This window comes from Passer montanus, unplaced genomic scaffold (assembly GCF_014805655.1).
Source record: "Passer montanus isolate IOZ18808 unplaced genomic scaffold, ASM1480565v1 scaffold37, whole genome shotgun sequence".
NCBI lineage: Eukaryota > Metazoa > Chordata > Aves > Passeriformes > Passeridae > Passer > Passer montanus.
The window spans coordinates 8,290,079-8,303,418 of record NW_024368485.1 but is presented as its reverse complement, the minus strand read 5'-3'; the positions used below and the strand labels follow the sequence as shown (position 1 = coordinate 8,303,418).

At 54.6% G+C, this 13,340-nt stretch overlaps 1 protein-coding gene across 1 annotated transcript; it reads right to left on the bottom strand.

The window, feature by feature from the left end:
- Window positions 1-1,789: 1,789 nt before the first annotated feature.
- On the bottom strand, window positions 1,790-12,367 carry LAMP5 (lysosomal associated membrane protein family member 5). The gene is made up of 6 exons (XM_039716993.1): window positions 11,890-12,367; window positions 11,468-11,640; window positions 11,158-11,289; window positions 10,983-11,088; window positions 9,470-9,658; window positions 1,790-2,929 (listed from the first exon to the last, which is right to left on the bottom strand). Exons 1-6 carry the CDS (start codon window positions 11,927-11,929, stop codon window positions 2,751-2,753), a joined length of 819 nt encoding a protein of 272 aa, XP_039572927.1. The 5' UTR covers window positions 11,930-12,367; the 3' UTR covers window positions 1,790-2,750.
- Between the last annotated feature and the right edge of the window lie 973 nt (window positions 12,368-13,340).

Below are 13,340 nucleotides of genomic sequence, written 5' to 3'. Positions count from 1 at the left end.
TCCAATTTAAAAAAAAAAAGTTTTGTCAGTTCAGAAAACCAGTAAATTAATTGTTGCATTCCTGGAATCTGTTCCTATAGCTTCCAGACACACTCAGCCCCTGGAGACGATGCCAGGTGCTTCCTAAGGGAAACCCTCGTCTGCCATGAAGAGCAGCAGCCCTTCAGGCAGGCACAGGAGCAGCAGCAGCTCTGGGCTGTCCCCATCCAGTGGCCATTGCCACCCCCGCCGTGCCCTGGGCGAGGCAGGACAGTCCCCGGGAGCGCCCTGCAGCTCAGGCAGGATGCCCAAGGACGGTCTCAGGGGCCAGCAGAGGCAGCAGGAGCAGCCACGCCGGGCAGCGGCCCCAGGGTGGCTCCATTTGGGCAGGCACAGCCTCCCCGGAGCAGCCTGGGCACGGTGTCCCCAGGCTCTGCCTCTGCACCGCACTGAGCGGCACTGAGCAGCTCGGCCCGGCCCTGCCCAGCCCAGCCCGGCCCGGCCCAGCTCAGCCCAGCTCAGCCCAGCCCAGCCCAGCCCGGCCCGGCCCGGCCCAGCAGCTCCCCGTGAGCCCTGAACTCCCAAGGTGGGAACGCTCAGCCCGGCCCAGCTCAGCCCGGCCCAGCCCAGCCCAGCTCAGCCCGGCCCGGCCCAGCCCAGCTCGGCCCAGCCCAGCTCAGCCCCTGCTGCCCCAGCAGCTCCCTGTGAGCCCTGAACTCCCAAGGTGGGAAGGTCCCCCGGGTGCCCGGGCTGGCTGCAGTGGGTGCATCCTCCCACCCTTCCCACAGCCCCGTGCCAGGATGCCTCTCCAGCAGACAAAGGCAGTGCAGGGGCTGCTCTGGCCCCTGCAGCTCAGCTGCTGCCTTCCCTTCTGTGTTTGATTCTTTGGGAGGTCGCAGTGGCAGATGTGCCAGGCTGAGGGGAGCTGGCTGGGAGAGCCTTCCTGGCCCCGGGGCAGACAAGGGTGAGGCAGGACAAAGCTCCTCTCTATTAGGGATGAACCTTTAATCCTTTTACTCACCCTCCTGCTACCTCTGGCTTTTTCTAACTGCCTCTAAAAGAACCTTGTCTTTTTTAATTAGCAGCTTATTGTAGACAGTGGCACTGGGCCAGTCAAGAGCTCACCCAGGACCCTTTCACTGCAGCTCTAAAGGAAAAGGGCAAAGCCACAATCATCGTTAGTGACATAATCGGCTTTTTGCATCCAAATGAGAAAACAGCTGAGCACAGCACAGAAATGAGACCAGGAATAAGGCAGGACTAAAGGCTCATGCTGCATCCACCTTCATCAAAAAACCCATAAATTTTGGAGGAGACTACACATTAAAGAACAGTTAAGTTTCTTCTCTTGCCTTTTTCCAGCACTGAAATTACTATTTTTTATTGTCTTAAGCTGAAAGAAAACAATCAAGCCTGTGTTTGAATTAAATCAGTTTAAAAAGAAGGAAGTGTTTTCCACACTCTAAACTGACACAAGGCCTGGACTAACTCCTGCTGAGGTAACACTGGAGCCAAGTGGAGTCAAAGGGCTCAGTGGGAATTGGACTGAACTGGAATGAAACACATCACTGCCCACACAACACACAAGAAAAACAACCAAGAGACAGAAGAAAATTAGGAACAACCAGCAAATGACAGAATACTGAACCACACCATGGCTTCACCAAGGCATCTGCAGCACAACCACTGCTGGAAATAAATCCTACACATGCCAAACACTCAGAGGATGCATTTGTGTTCTGATTCCATTGGTACCGTGGAGTGAGGACAAAGCATTTCAACATTTCACATTAAGAAGGCAAATCAAGCATTATGTATGTACATGTTTTAATTACTTTTAAAAATTGTCTACATTTAAGGATAGATTTCAAGGGTTCCCTTATATTTTGCTGTTACATTAGATTATACCTGAATAATCTGCATAGTAACTTTAACATTACTGTTTTCTTTTTCTCTGTTTTTTTGTTTTGTTGTGAAAATTATCAGTTGCAGGTAGCAATGTAACATCTCAACCACAATCACAATACGTGCAGGATGCCCAGCCAGAAGCATTTCTCAGTTGACTTGCAGTAGCACGGCACTTTATAATTTGTGTATCAATACTTTTTTTTTAACTTTTTTTTTTCTAAGTTTAGTTCAGATGTGGCTCAAGAAGCAAAAACAAACTTTCTTCACCCAGTCTCAAGTGTGGGGTCAGCTCCACAGCTGTGATCTGCTCCACTGGAGTTACTGACCTTGAATTTTATTTTTTTTCCCCAAAGCACACCTGCATTTGCCTCCATGCTTTTCGTAACATGAGTGCAAATTCGGGGATGTGGTTTGAGTCCCTTCATTGGAAGGCCTGAATGAGCCCTGTGCAATGGCTCTGTCTCGCAGCCCTGCTTCCTGCACAGACAGGAATGTGGAGGGCTGGATGCTCCAAAGGTGATGCAGGGGGAGGTAAGAACCTCTTGAGATGGGAAAAAGGGAGAAAATAAATACAACAAGAAAGCTACTTGTGCTCCCCGGGTGAAACTGTGACATGTGAAGCGTTTCTGTTTCCAGATGATCAGCCCAGCTGCTTAAAGAAGGTATTCAAACCACCCACAGACACTGATTCTCCTTCCAGGGGCTGTGCTAAAGCCAAGCCTTAGCCTGAGTGTCTCCATGAAATGCTCAGGATTAGGTGCTGTGAATACCATCCCTTGCCCCCCAGAACGTTTCCTCACCCACAGAAAAAAGTGCTTTTGCTGTTTCTACCTGATCAGTGCTCTGGTTGCTCGGTGCTGCTCCTACCCCATGTGTTTGTACTGAGATCTGTCCCGAGGGATCTGCACCTGGCTGGCTGTCAGCTTGTGGTGGATGTGGTAGATGCCGAGGGTGATGACGATCACCAGCCCCAGGATCAGCCCCAGGATCAGGGGCAGCGTTTCCTCCAGCTGCTCCCTCTGGTCCACCGGGCACTTGTGTTCTGCAGGGGAAGAGAGGGGAGAGGGGATGGCTGAGACTGCAGGGGCAGGGAGAGGAGAAGGGGATGGCCGAGCCTGCAGGGGCAGGGAGAGGAGAAGGCGATGGCTGAGACTGCAGGGGCAGGGAGAGGAGAAGGGGATGGCTGAGACTGCAGGGGCAGGGGGAGGAGAAGGGGATGGCTGAGACTGCAGGGGCAGGGAGAGGAGAAGGGGATGGCCGAGCCTGTGAGCGGCGCTGCCGGCGCTCCCCGGTCGCGGCTCCGCGCAGGACGGAGCAGCCGCAGCTGCCGGCGGAGCCCCGGGAGAAAATCAATTGCTTTGGAGCAGAGTGGAACCACTCACAACACAGGGAGAGACTACATCTGTCAAACCAGCCCCCGCACTGGAAAAACACTCCCATGCCATAAGCTCAGCCCTCTGGCACACAGGGATGGCCTGGTTGGGAACAGGGCAGCCAAAGCCCGGGGCTCCTGAGTGACCAAAGAGCTGCTTTGTTCATTCAGGCAGGGTCTGGAGAGGCCTCAGCGCCAGTGAGGCTTTAATTCTGCACCAGAGTCAGCCTGCACATCACCCAGAGATCCCCCTCTAGCTGCACGTTGGCAGAGGCCCAGCAGCACCTCTGCCGCTCTCCGTGAGCTCCCCAGGGACTGGGCAGCAGCCCTGGCAGAGCACACACAGTGTGTGTGTGTGTGTCAGACAGCACCCAGCACCCCACACTGTCCACCAAATACAGCAGAGGAGCAGCACAAGCAACGTGAGCCCCGCCAGTGCTCTTGTCTCTCTGATGAGTCTTTGCCACGGCCTAATAAACCACCAGAAAATAGTGATACAATGGGAAAAGACTTTTCTGTTGAGCTTGGAAAGGCCACTAAGGTCAGGAAGCATGGTACACTGGCAATCCTGGCTCTGCTCCCTTACGCCTCCACAGTCCACTGCAGGCCAGAGTGACAGGATCATGATGCACTTTTCCCCCACAGGATTGTTGCTTCTCCGTGCTGATGGACAGGCAGGGCCCATGCTGCTGAGATGGGGCTGCCAGGCTAAAAAGAAAAGTGCCAGTTCTGGGGGAAAAAAAAGGGGTACGTGATACAGGAAGGACAATTCTGCCTTCATTGTAGTAGAAATGTGCTGAAAACAATGACAACTTTAAGGAAAAAAAAAAAAAAAGAAAGGAAAATAGAAAGGCTGTGTGTTAGATGAACAAATACAAAGGGCAGCACCAATTCCCCCCCTTGCCAAAGACTGTCCAGATGGGTCCCCCGGGCAGCTGATTGCAGAGATCTGCAATAACCACGAAGAGCAAACGCTCCACAAATCTCACAGCATGTGGCAAAGAGCAGGAGAAACCCAGAGAGCCCCAGGCCCAGGCAGGAGGTGACAGCAGGGACCCATCTCCAGCAGTGCTGGCACCTCCAGGAGCTCCACCAGGCCTGGAGTGCAGCCTCCTCCCAGCCACGGCATCAGGAAACACTTCAAGCTGTAAATCAGGTGAAACAAAAAAAAAGCAAAAGTGGAATGTGTCTAACACAAAAGAATGTCCTTCTCAGTTCCAGTTGCTCACCGTTTCACCAGAGGAGTGATTAATCACCAGGACTGTGGCACAGGCGATTCAGCAACTGCTGCAATGCAGGGGTTTTGTTTGTTTGTAGTAAGGAGAATGGGGGAGAAGTCCTGATGGTTACTTAGCTCCCAAAACTGGGTTTCTGGTGCTCCATGGAATCGCTCCCAGTTGAGGATGCTAAGGCCTGAGCAGCTCGCAGGGACACAAGCCCAGGAAAAGGCACTCACAGGGCAGGGCTGTGGGGCCAGGGCTGCTCTGACCCCCTCCCCACAGCTACAAGGCAGCACCGGTCCCATGGGAAGGACCCAAGCTCCAGGAGCTCCAGGGCAGCCCCCACAAGGCTGCAGACAGGGTGTGCTGAGCTGCCAATGAGCAGGAGAGCACTCTGGCTGGACACTGATTTTTGCTGGGGAAGTGGCTTAGCTGAAACCCAAGAGAAGATGGAAACAAAGCTGCAGGAACCCAGCTGAGAGCATTCCCCGTGCTCAAACACACTGGGTTTGCCATGCACCTTTCCCTAACAGGAAACTCCAGGAGAACAGGCTGGATGTGGGGGGCTGCAGCCAGTGGAGAAGCAAAGCTAAAAGCACCAGTGCAGCAAACAGACCCAGCTCTGAAGCACCCACTTGTAACATTTGAATTCCACCAAATTTTGCCAAAGCAAACCAGCTGCAGGGCACAAAACATGCCAGAGGACATGGCCAGAGATCTGTGGTCCACTGAAAGCCATGGCTGTGTGTAAGGGTCTGTGTCACAACTCAAAAAGGTGTCAGCTCCTGCCAGCAACCAAGCAAGAGAGTTCTTTATCCTGACACTATTTTAAAGAACTCCAGGAGAACAGGCTGGATGTGGGGGGCTGCAGCCAGTGGAGAAGCAAAGCTAAAAGCACCAGTGCAGCAAACAGACCCAGCTCTGAAGCACCCACTTGTAACATTTGAATTCCACCAAATTTTGCCAAAGCAAACCAGCTGCAGGGCACAAAACATGCCAGAGGACGTGGCCAGAGATCTGTGGTCCACTGAAAGCCACGGCTGTGTGTAAGGGTCTGTGTCAGCTCAAAAAGGTGTCAGCTCCTGCAAGCAACCAAGCAAGAGAGTTCTTTATCCTGACACTATTTTTAAGAGGATTAAAATAAAATAATAAAGAAAGCCAACAGGAAGAAGGGAAAAAAGGCATTAAGCAAAGGTGTCAGTCTCCAGCAGCACATCCCAAACCCTGGTGGACCCGCTGCACCTCCCTGGGCAGAGCAGCTGCCTCTGTCCTACCCACACCTTCTCCTCACCAGAATCATTCATCTTCTCCTTTTGGAGCAGATCACCAAAGCCTGGGCTCTTTGGAGACTGCAGGGGGAATGGGAATGGGGGGACCCATATGGGGGCACTGGGAAGTGCAAAGCACAAACACATCTGCAGCAGGAGTGAGGCTCTGGCTGCTGACTGCAGGGAGGGTGAATTCTCCATTTTATCATTTTAGTTCTCCATTAATATCATGTTAACCCACATAATTTTATGGCAAATACTTTCACATTATAACAAGGTACTTTAACATTTATACAGCATTTTTTCACCCCAGGAATTCAAATGAAGCATTTTTCACCCCAAGAATTCCAAGCAAAGGCATTGAGGTCCACAACACAGCAGGGAAGCAGGCAGGCAGCAGGTCCCATTCCTGCTCCATCAGCACAGGAAAAGGCAGAGGGGGAACAGGAGGAGAGAAGGGTTTGCATCAAGTCCATGGCAGGCAAATTTGGATGCTCAACCCCCTCAAATATGGGTAGGTTAACGCTTGACAAACAGAGAACCACTGCACTGGGAACAGCTATGATTGCAAAATTAATGACCCTGCAGGAAAACAGCCCTTTCTGTCAAATCTTGCCCAGTATTACACTCCAGGCCACAGGATCTCAGTATTTCCCAGATTACTGGGGTTTACCCTCAGTGCAGGGAAGCAAGAAGGGCCCTGGCAGAAAAGAGGAAGGGTGCTGGGAGCTCTGCTGCATCCCGGGCACGGCGGGGTCACCCCTCTGGCAGGGGGGTCACCCCAGTCCCTGCCCGTGCAACACCCACTGCAGATGGAGTCACGGGAGGCGTTCAGGTGCATCCCTCTGCTCCTTTGTGCAGTGCCTCCTCCCAGGCTCACGTACTGCCACGGTTTCTATGGTGAGCGCTCGCCAGTTCCGGTGGCGGGCTGGGAAAGCACCTCAGAGCCCGTTCTCCTTCCAGGATCCTTCTGCGGAGCACGCACGGAGCAAAAGCCGGCACAGGCACAGCGCCGTCCCGCCGGCACAGCCCGAGCCCAGCACCCGCCCGGGGGCTGTCCAGCGGGGAAACAGCCCGCTGTGTCCGGCACGGCGAGGCTGCGGGGCTCGAGACGGCTGTTTGTGAGCAAACACTTAAAAAGTTACATGAAGAGAAACCAGGTGCTTTTTAAAAAGTGGCCGCATACCTGGGAGCAAAGGACCCTTGAGACAATGCGGCCCTCAAGGGGCAGGTCACAGCTCCCTCTGAGCCACCCAGCATCCCAGTCCCTGGTTATCAGCTGTTCCATCCCTCTGTATTACTGTTTTTCATCATATTGCTTTAGATTGGAATTTTTAGATATAAAATCAAAAGAGCTGACAGTTTCTCTGGGGTTCTTTCCTCAGTTTAAATATTTTCCTACCCTCTTGATCAAGCTCTCATTTTTCTCATCTCCTAAGCTGAAAAATGTACACACACTTTCCCTGTTAAAAAAAAAACCAAAACAGCGAACTCTGAATGCAAAAAATTTCTGCTGCTTCTCTACTAAAAAATAAAAATTTAAATAAATAAATAGATGTGGATTTGTGATGGTTGGAAGCATGTCTCAAAAAAAAATTCTAGCATGTGAATTTAAGCATTCAAAAAAACCAAAGACAATCCAATCATTCTCTACAAGCTTTTTAACCTATCCTGCCAGGACAGTGTCAGGGCTAATGAAGAAACCTTCCCCAATTTCTCTGTGGAAAAAGGGCCCCAATATTCCTGTGTCTTGGTGATTCTTCTGCTCTAGCAGGTCTTTCTCTCTGCTCCAAAATATTTTAGAATGTTTTGTAGCTTGTCCATAATTAATAGGAATTTTACCTAATGGGAAATTAATGAAGCAAAAAGGAGAAGGCTAATTACTGTAATTTGAGATTGGCAGTGGCTCTCAGACCCCACAAAGGATCCTGCTCTGCCGTGTGTGTGCTGAGGACGAGCTCAGCTGGAAGGAAGCGCTGCTGGGAGAGCAGCAGTGCCCTGGATGGAGCCCCATTGATAAATCACCTCCCAGCACCCCTGACCAGCCCTCCAGTGCTCTCTGCTGCTTCACTTCCAGTGCAATTCAACAAAAACGAGCGTAATTGAATAATGAGAGCAACAACTACAGAAAACCCCACTGAGCTTGACAAAGAGAGAAGCCATGCTGTCCTCTGGAGGAGGAATTCCCTCCGTGTGTTTAAAGATTGCTAAACCAACATCATCTCTTTGTGCGCTGGAAGAAGAAAAGCCCACCAAACCACAGCAACAACAGAGAAAACAAAATAGAAACAAAGTTGCTGCCTGACAGGAATGAGCATGTAATGAAAACAGCGGGTAGATTCCTCTGGCAGTGAGCCCCGAGTTTGGCTGCTGCAGCTGGGAGCTCTAGGACTTCACGAGTTTGGTATCATGGAGACACAGACTTGCATATCTTAAACACGCTGTTCTCAGCCCCCAAGGTCTGCCCAGCCCAACCCTGAGTGCAGGAATCCTGGATCCACAGGAGGAAAAAAGAGGGTAAAGCTACGCCAACTACAAACCTTACAGCAAACTATTAAGTTTTACTGTTTTCTCCCTGTAAATCTAAGAAAAATCTTCAATACAAAAACACCCTGCCCACGGATAAAACCTACTCGGTATTACACTGGCCTTGCTGTGAGTAATTCAGCCAGGCAGAGCTCTGCCAGAGCCAGCACATGCAGCAGCACAAATTTACAACATCGGCGAGAGGATGTGAGTCGTGAGCACAACCACTCAGCTCTGCAGTCAGTGCTGGGCTCTCATTGTGCTCCAAAATATTTCCCACATGCAAAATAATAAAGCTCCACGTTTTTAATGCTAGGCTTGAATACCACAATTTTCTAACTCATTATTAAAAGAGCTGGCCATTACACATTTTATTTGCACCTGGTTACAATAACGGGCTTGACTAATTATAGTGCTAAGGCAGCACAATGAAATGGGACTGGTCTGAGCTAATCCAGGTATGACCACACTGCCTCATTCAACCTGATGGGAAAACCAAGGGGGAGCCAGGGAGGAGGAGCACCATGGGTTCCTTGGGATAAAGGAACCTGGGACTGCAGGAATCCTGTCCCACGGCAGCATTGCTGCAGACTCCGGTGCAACCCTTGATGCAAAGAGCATGTTTTAACTCAGGTTTTCTTTCCCCCACCATGGATGTTCGGGAATCCCAGAAGCAGAATGGCACCCCGTGTGTTTGGTGCTCGAGGAGCCTCACTGAAGTCCCTGTTACACCTCCTTCCCCCTCACAATGGGCATTAATCAAACTGCAGCCAGGAACTGCACCCCCAGCATCCCCTGCCACTGCAGCCCAAGCTTCCTCAGCGTGCTCCAGCCCTAAGAGCCCCTGGGGCTGTGCTGAGGCATTTTGTGCTGCAGAGGAGACACCTCAGCCTTGCAGGGCTCCCCAGGGATGCTGCACTGGGGCTTGCTGGCAACCTGACTCTGTAAGTACTTACAGAAGCCAACGTACATAAAACGACAGGCCATGTTTTGGCAGCTGGGCTGAATTTGTAAAGCCTTTTGGGGAACCACGGAATGGGTTGGAATGGGACTGCAGGGAGCACTGGTAACAGTGAGGGGAAGGTTGCTTTGGAAAAGGTGGGACCCAAATTCCTTCAGTACGTTGCAACGTCCCCAAAGGCCGTGGCAGCATCAGCACCTCGGGAGTGCAGGAGGTGCCTCTGCCTGCTCCTTACCTTCACTGAAGACGAAATCCGCGGGGATGTCGAAGGGCTGGAGCCGCACTTCCGACAGCAGGAGCTGCACGGACTTCTGGTGGTCGCTGGAGACGAGGGAGATGGTCTGCTGCGCCTGGCACTCGTAGGACCGCCCGGCAGGGGTCACCAGGGCCGAGAGCCGGTGCGAGCTGGCCGTGTGCTTCCCGGCTGGCCAGGGGACACACAGCGTCAGGCCCGGCCCCGAGGGGCCCCGAGCACACGCAAGGGACCGCAGGCGTGCGTGCCACGGCGCAATGCGGCAGCAGCGCCCTGCTGCTCCGGAGCGTCCTCGGGGTGCGGGCCCGCTGCCCTGGGACACCCCGCAGCTCCCGCACCGGCTGGGCTCCCGCCGGAGGGACACGGCTCCAGCACACCCAGCTGCTGCACACAGCGCTGGGCTGGCGGAGCAGAGCCAGCCCCGCTCCTGTCACTGCGCCCGGAGACCATAATGCCAAATGTTCCCCTTCACTGGCGCTCGGGGTGCAGCCCGGGACTGTGCCTCTGCTCCCCACTTTTGGGAAACACCCATTCTGAATGGCTCTGAATCCAGGGGGAAGGAGCAGGGCCATGGGGACCACCCCGCAAAGCAAGACGGGCCATAAAGCCCTTCTGAAAATACACCGTGACCGTCTCACCCAGGTGTCAATTAGAGAAAACAGTCTCCCATCACACCAAGCTTGTTCTGCAAGCAAAGGCAGGTGGAATGAGGGGTCTCTTCCACCTCCCGCTCTTCTGCAGCCCTTTGTTCCCCTTGCACAAAAAGGCAATCAATGCTTCACTGATGGGCAGGGGCTGATGCAGCAGGTCCAGCTTCGCGATTTGGGGCCTCAAACAGTGGGAACACCAGTGGGAAAGCAGCCCTAAAACCAGCATGTCTTATGGCAACAACCCTAAAAGGGCTATTCACTGGAGTTGGAAGATCCTGAGGGAGAACGATTTGCAAATGACAATATTTCATTTTTCAATTCAAGACAACACATTTCTGAGCCAAAATGAAATAAAAGCAAGATGAAAACCAAAAGAATGGAAACCAGAGAGAAAAGAGGAGGCTGCTGGGTGCGGAGGTGTGTAGGGGTATGATACTAATGTCAATCTCAGTTATCTTGGGGAACTGCTGCTTTCCCACCTATTCAACCATCATCGGGATTAACCTCAAAAACAATCTCCCCGCAGGAAAGGAGACAAGTTTTTTCCTGGGTTTTTTCCAGCCCAGGCGTCTCCCTGTCCCACCCCTGGGGCCGCGGGTCCCACAGGACAGCGCAGCAAACGGGCAGAGCTGGGCTTTCCCTCCCCCGGCAACCGCGGTGATTAAAAACAAGGGAAAAAAAAAAACAGCGGAGAAAAAAAAATACTATAATATGCGGTTTAAACCCGGCAGCTGGTCCCGACTTTGTCGGGAGGATTTGGGGTTTCCTTTTTCCCGTAAGGTACATGTAGGAGCAGCCCGGCCCCGTGCCCGCCCCGGGATCTCCCCTAAAGCCCGGGCGCTTACGGCTCACGGCATCCTTGAAGTAGGTGCGCTCGGAGGTGTCGTAGGTGAACTGGATCCGGCTGAGCTTCCACGACGCCTCGGGGCCCCGGGACGTGTTGTGCCCCTCCTGCCGAGACAGGGCCGGTCAGGACCCCGCGGAGCCGCCGCGCCCGGCCCGGCTCCCGGCAGCCCGTACCTTCAGGAAGGAGAGCCGGAGGGTGTACGCTTGGTCCAGCCAGGAGAGCTCCAGCTCCGACTCGTTCGTGCCGCACTTGCCCTTCATCTCGGCGCCCCGCGACAGCGGGATGTCGGCTTGCTCCGTGATCAGCTGCAAGAGGGGAGCGGGGCTCAGCGGGGCGACCCCCGAGCGTCCCCCCAGTGCCCCGGCTGGAAATGCTCGGAGGAATAAAGGACTTTCCGAAAGTACCGGCAGGTGCGTGCGTGTGTGTGTCCCCTGCCATCCCCGCTCCTGCTGGAGCCCCGGGCCGCCCCCGGCCCCCACTCACATCCACATAATTGCTGGCCCACACGTCGTAGGGCACGATGAACTTGGCGGCGAATTCGGCCATGAGACACGTCGTCCGGTTTTCCCGCACCACGAAGATGTCCTTCTCGGGGTTAGGGGAGAGCCCGGAGAGGTTTTCAACTTCTTGCTCGGCGGCCAGGCGAGCCGCGGCGTCTGCGGGCAGAGCGGGGCTGAGCGCCGGCAGCCCCCGAGCCCCTGCCGCTCGCCCCGACACCCCCCGCCATCCCCAGCCCGCTGCTCTGTCGTGACGGGGGCTCCTGTCGCGACAGAGCGGCTGGAGGAGATGGGGCAGCCGGTGGCGCTGATGCGAGAGCGGTGCCGTGACAGCGCCGAGCCCGCCAGCGCCAGCGGCTGCCGGGTCGCGACAGGCTCCGTATCGCGACTCGGCACCCAGGTACTCACGCAAGATGAAAAGCAGCCCCGGGAGACGCCCCCCGGCCATGCTCCCTGCTCTGTCCCGGCTGCTGCAGCTGCTCCTCCGAAAGGTCCGCTCCGAGGAAAAAAAAAGAAAATTAAAATAAAAAGGAGGGAGGGGGAAAGCCGCACACCTCCTTTCTCAGGAGCCGCACAGGCTGCAAAAGCACTCTGCTGCGGAGTGGCGGGGAGGAGGGACGGGGAAAGTGTGTGGGTGTGCGGGGAGGAGGAGGAGGAGGAGGGGAGATGCCGGCGGAGCTGATGGAGCGCCCACGCCGAGGGACGGGGCGTACGCGCCGCCGGGCGGGGAGGAGGGAAGGAGGGATTCCCCCCCTCCGGCGCCGGGGCCGCGCCGCACTGCCGGGGATCCCCGCGCGGCCGCAGCGGAGCCGGGCTCAGCCCCAGCGCTCCCCCAGCTGGGAGCGGGGCCGGGACCCCCGCCCCGGCGTTTGCCGGCGGTCCCTGCCGGGCACCGACGGGACGGAGGAGGGGATAGCTGCTCCTGTGCCGGCTGCTCACAGAGCGTCACTAATTTGGGTGAAGGCGAACAGCTGCTCCGCGTGTTAATTTAGGAAAAGCGTGCAGTTATTTTTGTGTGGCAAGGTCGGAAGCAAACGCGCATCCTTCTGTGAAGGGCCATCGACACACCTGAGCTCTAAGACGTGGCAAACCACAACGCGCACCGTCACATAAAACCCAGCAGCAACCAGAGGGTGCTTTAAAACAGAAACAACACCGCCCATGCCAGTGCGGTGTGTTTTTGGGGGGACAGGCAGGAGGTGTGTCGGAGGTGGGACAGGTGCCCAGCCGGGGTTTTGCCCCTGGCCGGGTCAAAGGTGCGAGACAGCGGAGAGGGGCTGCGGGGCCCCTCAGCTCCGAGCCGGGGCAGTGCTTCCCTCGCTCGCTGTCAGCCGGGCAGGGGCGGCGCTGGCCCCGGGAGGAGCGGGCGATCCCAGCCCGGCTGCGCCGCCGCTCCCGGGCTGCTTCCTTCCCCCCGTGCTGCCACCTTGAAATATTTCTTCCCCCCTCTCACCGGGACCTTTTCTTTTTGGAGCTTTAACGCGCTGCCACTCTCGCCCCGGGACCAGGAGCACATCCAAATATTTAGGATTTACAGCGACACCAGTCCCAGGAGCAGCGGGGATGAAGGGCCCTACACTAAGGATGGTTTTTCGGTAAAAAGCCAAAGGGACAGCAGCGATCTGGAGTGATTGCATTACTGGATTCACTACCAATTCACATTTCTAGTTCAGGAAAAGGCATCTGGAGGAAACGGTCCAAGGTTTTGCAAAGCAAGACATTGCAAGGTGAGTTTTGATTGTGGGCAACTGCCCTTTCTCTGCCAGGGCACACACGTGCAGAGAGGGGCTTTCTTGTTGGGAAATGGCTTTTTTAAGCAATAAAAACTGATACTAAAGGAATTTTCTTTTTTAAACTAT